Source organism: Ixodes scapularis, unplaced genomic scaffold, assembly GCF_016920785.2.
Source record: "Ixodes scapularis isolate PalLabHiFi unplaced genomic scaffold, ASM1692078v2 PGA_scaffold8__174_contigs__length_109621045, whole genome shotgun sequence".
Taxonomy (NCBI): Eukaryota; Metazoa; Arthropoda; class Arachnida; order Ixodida; family Ixodidae; genus Ixodes; species Ixodes scapularis.
Genome location: NW_024609883.1, coordinates 101,256,668 through 101,264,784, shown reverse-complemented (window position 1 = coordinate 101,264,784; position 8,117 = coordinate 101,256,668). Strand labels below are relative to the sequence as shown.

Genomic DNA, 8,117 nt, shown 5'->3' with positions numbered 1-8,117 from the left:
ACGAGCACACAACACAATTACTTTTTACATAATACAATGATTGCAATGTATAGCATGTCTGACTGTTTTAAGATGCCAAGCATGCTTCAACAGATAATTCCTGCTGAGGTCAACCAAGACAGTGTTAGGAAAGTACAATTGTGTGCAAATTTATATGCAGAGCCTTCCTGTCAAGAATTGTAGAAAATTACTCGAAATTCAGAGCGACATTGCACAGTAATAATCACCGACTATACTCTGTTTAACCGTAAGCCGAGACTAGAAGCTCCACCATCAGCACGAGCTTTCTGCCTTTGCTGACACAAGTGTGAACGTGCAAACAAAGCACTGCAGAACCCAGCGAGCTCACGCTGATGCAGAGCTTCCAGTCTCAGTTTGAGGGGAAGTACAGAAACAGCCTGCCAGACAGGAATATCCAGAACCACAAGACGTCACAGCAACGTCACGCGGTAATAACCAGACGGGGGGCCGGGGTAGCAATTGTAAAAGTCCATCGCACACGCTTTAATTCCAGTCCATTTATGTACAATGCTGGCGTCACCACACGTAGCAACCGCACAAACACACATGAACACACACATCCACTGGCGCTACTGGTTTCCAACAACTTTTTCTCCCTGTGTTCCGTAGTTCACACAGAGTCACTTGCACTTTGCAAAGAAAAAAAAGTCTGTACAACAAACGGCGGGGGGGAGGCAAACAACAGATGTAAGCGTCCCCTAGATTCCCGCTTGCCCCCTGAAATGCCAGCGCAACAGCCTACCTCACCGCCACGCCAGGATCGGCCAAAGCCTCTAACTCCTCGAAAGTCGCGTAGAAAGAGAAGAGGGAGGCCCACCTAGAGTCTAGTATCAACGGGGCGCGTACTGCCTTCGTGGGATGTCGTGAGCGGAGTGTACCCACGAGACGAGCAAACCACGCGTGTTAACTATCCATGCAGGTACAACAACGGTGAAGCAGTGGCAACACGGCCAGATTTCGTGCTCCTCCACGTTGCAGCACAGCTGGGAACAGCAGTCGGTGGCAGCCGTTTCTAGCAGGAGTATTTGGAAAGCTCCGGTTCCCAAGTGCAAAACGGTTTTGGTCTGTGCTCGGAGATGCGACAAAGTTAGCACCAAGGTGCTGGTGTCTGGTCCGAACCCTCCGAAACGCAAGCGGAAAGGGGGCCAAGGGAAACAAAGTTCCACGCGTAAACAAAGAAGCTGCCAAGCTAAACCGCATGTCTAGCAAATGAACCGGATAAATCGGGCTCCCCGTCAAGATGCGACCTCATCGAGACTCGTTCGGTGCATTCGGCCGACCCACCGGCTACAGAACTGCCGTGGAAGACTGCGTTAAAGCTACGCAACGGCCCGTCCAATCCCTCTGGGGCGTCGTAATCTGGCAGTCGACAAACCGCAATGTTCCTTGCAACGTCCGTCCGGAACAAGCCTGGGATTTCGCAAAGACAAGAAAGTGCCCGTCGCCAACTGCAGCCAACGAAAACCTTGCAACGAGACGGCAACAAATTGACGCAGGTCTTGCGACAAAGGATGACAGGTCCCTTTCTTAATGGAGTGGAAAGCGCCATCCGGGCGAGGAAGCCAGCCGGCAGACGAACCCTGCTGCTTACACCGGCGGTTGCCAACGCTTCCGGACGGGGCAGAAGCAGCAGACTAGGACAGTGGGACACTGCCCCCCTGTCGCATCAACCGCCAGAGTCGAAGGGGAGGGCAGGTAAAAACAGACGAGGCCGCTAAAATGAGAAGGGCGAGGGGATCCAAATGCTGCACCGAGGAAGCAGTACCTCGAGTGCGGAAGGAGGGAACGGAATAAAGTTGGGCAGCACTCCAGTGACGGAAACTGACTGATGCACATCTGCCCTGTCGAGGTCTTCAACCTTTCCTGTCGAGAAACCTAGGCACATTCTGCTCGGCTCCAAGAACCGGGTGGAGGAGCGCCCAGAGGGATTGTACTGGCAACCGAGGCTGTGAACAGACGACTCGAAGAAGCACGCCTTTGACTCGTGCCTCAACTTTGATCCGGATGTCGGTCACACCTCGGAGTCGGCAGGCCTTTGTTGGAAGCAGACGGCGTGCAGTCTGCGGGAACTAGATGCTTTGGCGGTTGGTACGTGTCGGCTCAAAACTTGAGGTTCAGTGGTGCCTGGCGTCGAACCACGAAGGGACAAACTGAATAAATAACCGACCCGCTAATCGTGGCAGGCTGGAGGGTCGCTCAGAGATCATCGAGGGGGAGAGAGGACACAACACTTTGTAACAACAGCCACTACATGCTTCTTGCACTCTGACAATTACAAAAGACTCCAGATCAGAGTGAGTGAGTTGTTCCGCTCTAGGAGCCTTTCTGAAACACACATCAGGTCACCAAGGGACTGCACAGTGGCACAGCTGTGCAGTGAGTGTGCGCTCTTACAAGTTAAAAAAAGAAAACCTAAAAAGATTTAATGACGTGGGCACAGAATATCACCAGGCTTCGTCAACGAAATGGAACTATAGTCCCCACCAAAATTGGTAAAGCTTAGATCGTAATTTTTTGTTGTTTTACACAATGCAGCGATTTGGAACCCTAATAGGAGTGAAAGGGGGCAAGCTGTGCAGTACTGGTCCGCTGCTTGTGAAAAGGTTAGCCAACTTAACAACGCGGCCCTGAAAGAGAAATCGGCGTCAAGGCTACGTTCCCCTCATCGCATTTCACAACAAAGATTAGCTTATCACAGGTTATTGGCAGTATTTCATTCCTTCACTCTTCAGAAAAAAGATCTTCACCACCTCTCGCCGAGTACACACCACGGAAAGGGAGAGATTGAAAAAAATCGCTTCTTTGGTCTCCAAAGACTCGGCAAAAAAAAAAAAAAGTAACGTTTTCGTATTTTTTTGTTGTGAGATTTGAGTATTCAATGTTAGGAAGGATGCGGGGGAGATGCGTAACAAACACTTAAATAACTACAATTTACGTGAGGTTGAAGGATAAAGAAGAACGAATCCGCCATGCCGCGGAAGCAGACGATGAAGAAGTTTGCGGGCAGGAGGAGGGAGGACAAAATGGCGTCCTACTTTGTTCACCGAGAAGCCAGCTCCTGCGGCGACTGACTTTGAAGACGAACGGGCACGTAACGCGTTTCGCCCAAACGCGGTTGTACGAATCGTTCCGTCTCTCCCTCCTCGTAAATTCATTATCTAGTAAAAAAACAAACGATCCCCCCATTACCTCGTATTTACAAAAAAAAAAAAAAAAAATCACGACCGCACCCGAACTAACGCACCCTACAACCGCATGTGGCGGGGCATATGTTACAGCAAACAACCAAATCGGAAACAAAAACACCCCTAAGCCTAACGTAAGAAAGGAAAAGGAAAATGGCTTCGATTGACACACATTTTCATGCACAAAATATCACAGATCTGCGGACTTAATTCTCTAAAACTCCGTGCTCGTGAGTAGCACAAAGGGCAGACCCGATGTTCGTTGACGCGTGAAAAATGGGAAGGAAGAAAAAAAAAAAAGGCAGTGACAGCCCAAAGGTCAAACGGGGTCAGGAACAAGAGCGAGGTCAAACAATCGCCGCCCGCTGGGAACCCTACGAAATTCATTACGTAAACGCAACCAAAATTACGCTACGAGGACAAAGAAACGTTCGCGTCGCACAAAAAAAGAGAGAGAGAAAAAAAAAACGAACACACATGAGAAAAGGATGACGAGATTCTGATCGGTGTAAAAACGGTAAAAACCCTGCGCATGCAGCTAAGAAAGAAAACCCCGGAAAATAATTTATGACGCCACAACGAATTAGCAGACGATACGAAAGGCGGAAAAAATGATAGCAGACGAGGAAGGTCAATTCCGCGCAAACGGTCGTCACCCGCTCCACCAAAATACGTTTATCGCGGATCGGACTCCCGCTCGTCAAGAAACGGCAATTAAAAGGAGCATAGATCGAATAATAAAATCATAATTCAAAAGCAGGAACAGTACTGGGAGATAGAAGAGAGAAAAAGTCGGGAGGGGAGAAGAAGTGTTGGAGCGAATTCCACTTGCCGATCAAATGTTGCGTATTCCGCCGTTGCGTTCGGTCCGGACGTAGGGTTGTCGGTTTTGGGACGGGGGGCGCTAGGCTAGGGGCGCAAGGATTCACACCTAGATCACCACCACCGCCGGCCGCACAGTTCGGCCGGTGGGTAGGCCGGCTGAAGAAAAAATAATAGTAATAAAAAGGGTCAAACACACCACTCGGCGCCAATTTGCCGTCCGTCGTCGGGTCCGCACGGTCACGACACGGCGTTTCCGATCTGCGGCAGTTTCAGCGTGTTGGCCAGTTCGTCGCCTAGCCGCGTCGCCTTGGAGGCCACCACAGACCTGGACGACGACACCGACGACCGCTGCGTGGACTCCGACGCCGTCGTCTGCGGCGTCCTGGGTAGCCGTCGCCGCAGCCAGGCGTGCCGCAGGGCCGCCGAGGGCGTCATCCGCGTGGCCGGGTCCCACTCGAGACACCGCTTGAGAAAGTCCACGAAGAGGGTGTCGTCGCAGCCCTTCAGCGCCGCCGACCAGTCCTTGGAGCCCGGCGGGCCCCGGAGCTTGCCGCGCCGCGACCGCCCGGCTCCCAGGACGACGGCACCGTCGGGTAGGGTCGTGACGGTGCAGTAGCGGGGGTATCCCTTGGAGCTGATGAAGTTCTTGGCCCGCTTGGCCTGGTCGAGGAGCTTCTGGGGCGGCGCGCCCAGCAGCTCCATGATGCAGGCGAGCTGGTCGGCCTCGTCTTCGCCCGGCAGTAGCGGGTAGCCCGTGAGCAGCTCGGCCAAGATGCAGCCCAGGCTCCACATGTCGATGGGCATGCCGTACTTGGCGCCCAGGATAACTTCGGGGGCCCGGTAGAACCTCGACTGGATGTAGGTGTAGACACGCTGGTGCTCGAAGCAGGACGAGCCGAAGTCGATGACCTTGATGCCCGAGCGTCCCTGCTGCTTGAGCAGCACGTTCTCGGGCTTCAGGTCGCAGTGGATGATGTGGCTTCGGTGCAGCGCGTCCAGGCACTGGAGCAGGGAGTGGGCGAACTTACGGACCAGTTGGAGGGAGAACCCCTGAAACTTGTTCTTCTTGATCAGCTCGTACAGGTTGATGGAGAGCAGCTCGAAGGTGATGCACGTGTGGTTGCGGAAGCTGAAGTGCTCCAGCATGTGGATCATGTTGAGCGAGTTGTCGCGGTCCTGGCGCCGGAGAAAGTCCAGGATGCGGATCTCCTCCTGGGCCTGCCGGTGGAAGCGCTTCTCGTTGCGGACCATCTTCAGCGCCACGTGCTGGTGCTGCTTGTGGTCGTAGGCCTTGACCACCTGGCCGAAGCTGCCCTTGCCGATCACCTTGAGCATCTCGAAGCGGTACGCGATGTGATCGTGCGGCACGTGCAGGTACGAGCCCTGGTCGTCGTCGTAGCCGCAGTTGTTGGCCGTGCCGGGGGCTCCCTGCCGCTTCTTTGCGTTGGCGCCGATGAAGTACACCTGCGGGTAGCCAAAGATCTCGTGGTGCTCGTACGGCGTTAGCTTGTGCATGTACAGCTTCATGACCTGTTCGGGCGTCGCCACGAGCGCCTTGCCGTTCTTGTTGTCGGGCGAGTCGCCGTTCTGGTCCACCTCGAAGAGCTTCTGCACGCTCGACTGGAACTTGAAGCCCGCGATGGTCTGGCTCTTGATGGGTGGCAGCAGTAGGGCGCCGTTGCTCCCGTTGCCCAGCGGATTGTTATTGGGCCCGTTCTTGTCCAGGTAGCCGGCGGCGTCGGCCGAGGGCGCCGACCCGTTCATGTTGGCGATCAGCGACCGCGTTCTCGACAACGGCATCGCGGGTCCCTCCCGCGAGCTCATGACGACGACTGCGGCGCCGTAGCAGCCTCCGTGGCCGCCGTCCTGCCGCCGGCACCCACCACCACTCCGAACAACGGGCGACCCAGGCCTAGCGAGGCGGACATGGACGTTCGTCCGCTTCGGCTGCGCTACACTGGGCCACCATTACCCGCCCGCCTTGTTGCTAAGGGGGCCACGTCACGAGCGCCACCGCCGCCAGCCAATCGGGGGCAGCCCTGAGGATCACGTGGGAGCAAAGAGGCCAATGGCGGCGCGTAACTGGGAGCGACGCCCAATCAGCTGGTCGTTGGGAGAAATGGCCTAGGAGTAACGTACTCGGAGAGGAGGAAGAGGGATCGTCTGCTCCCTAGTTCGCGCGCGTCCTGTCAGGGGCCGCCACTCGCCAGGCGCCGGGGATTTTTTTTTTTTTCCTTCTGCGTTTTTAGAGCGGATGTTTTTTTGTTTTTTTTTTATCGGACTTCCGAGAAAGGCAGCGGGTTTTGAACAAGGATGATTCTTTTTTAAAAGTTTTATTGGGGTTTTCGAGGTGCAGGGTACAGGTCCGATTCGTCCGATTTCGTACGCTCATAGGGGAGGTTTTAGATCGGTGACTAAGACATCGGCGACTCCCCGTTGAACTCCTGACGAGCGGGCGGCTATTTGACGGCCAGGTTTTTGCGCTCTCTTTGTTCGGGCCGCTCCGGACAAAGGGGGAAGTGCTCCCAAGTTCATTGTTCGAATTGTGCGTCGTCGTCTGCTCCTCTCGGTCGGGGCGTCCTGTCTGTTTCATAACGACGGCCCACGCATTGTCGCCGCTACGGCCAGGAGTTCTCCCCGGTTTCTTTTTTCTTTTGAATGATGATGATGTGCATTACTCTCTGCTCTCCATTCTTTCGTCATTTCGGTCGACTAGCTCATGCGAATAAAAGTTGTTCACCTCATGTTGTTTTCCTTCTCCGAACTTGATCTCTGGCGGCTGGTGCCGCGAAACGCTTGGAGAGTGTTTCCAGAAGGGCGGTGCGTGAGGGAATTTTTCGCAACATCTCGAATTTGAAGAATCGCCGAAGCGAACACGCGATCGCACAGATAATTGGACAACAAACCAAGTTCTCGAAATAAACTCACTTGCTGTTGTGAGAGAAACAGCTGCAGTCAACAACAGATCCCGGAATTCGTAGAATGATGATGAGTTCAATTTCCCTCGAACAACAGACACATTGCGGGCAGTACTTAGAAATATATGTTTTGAAACGTATTTTAGTTCAACTACATGCGGATGATGTATTTGTACTTCTGAAACAAAAAGGGGACTGGGCTGGGTAACCTTACATGAAAGGGGTAAAAATCTTCGACTCAAGTTGTTTTATTCAATTTATCATAACCAAACAGGGGTTCGTGCTTCATCGTTTTTATGTTCACCTAATTACCATTCATCACGAATATATAATTTCTGCAAAGTCCAACCTTATCTCTCCATGAAAAAAAAAAAAAAATCTTTAACATTTTTTTTGTTAGGATTATGGTTAGGACCACTGAAGAATGGAATTCTTTCCTGGCGGAAGCGGTGCGCCGCAATCATGCCTGCAAAGTGCTGCGGGTTTATTCTTAAATAAAGAATACAGAAAAAAAAAATTGGACATCGTGTTTTCATATCTTCTTTTAAAATTTAATTAACATAAACTCCTTGTAGCATCACAATTTTACTATTTATTCTATCAAACGCTCACTTTTGTTTTACTCCTTGTTTGCTAAGCAATGGAGCGCATTGTTAGTGGAAATGACATTTCTTCTACTAAACCGATGAGATTGGGCACGACGACGGGACGTGGCACGCACGACCATCTCGTGCCAGGCGCTCCACGTGCTGGCCCGACCTTCATAAATCCTTTGTACGTGTGTTCTACGATCTATTATACCTTATTATACCCCATTCACACGGTCAACATAAAGGTACCTTTTCTATCGATGAATCAGCCCGTGCACTTGGGTCGCGAGCACACGCCACGTGCGGAAGATCGCTAATTGATTGGCCGCAGGAACTAAAGGTCTGGTGGAAGTATGGTGGAAGTGCGGGGTAGGGAACGTCAGGTAGGCGCAAAGGGTGGCGGCTGTGCCAACACCACCTAGACAGAAGGCCTCCGCATGGTTTCTTCTTCCTCTGTGAAACGTCATCACAGTCGGATCGCGCTCGGTCGGCTATGGGACCCGAGCCCGACCTTCGACGTGCTGATTGGCCACGAGCCGCAGCCGAACACTGACGCAGCACTCGTGCCCAATCTCTCG

The 8,117-nt window shown here is 52.8% G+C and overlaps 1 protein-coding gene across 1 annotated transcript; it reads right to left on the bottom strand.

Annotated features, from left to right (window-relative positions):
- Positions 1 to 474: 474 nt before the first annotated feature.
- On the bottom strand, positions 475 to 7,104 carry LOC8028737 (dual specificity tyrosine-phosphorylation-regulated kinase 2). The gene has a single exon (XM_040498760.2). It carries the CDS (start codon positions 5,853 to 5,855, stop codon positions 4,269 to 4,271), a length of 1,587 nt encoding a protein of 528 aa, XP_040354694.2. The 5' UTR covers positions 5,856 to 7,104; the 3' UTR covers positions 475 to 4,268.
- Positions 7,105 to 8,117: the final 1,013 nt, after the last annotated feature.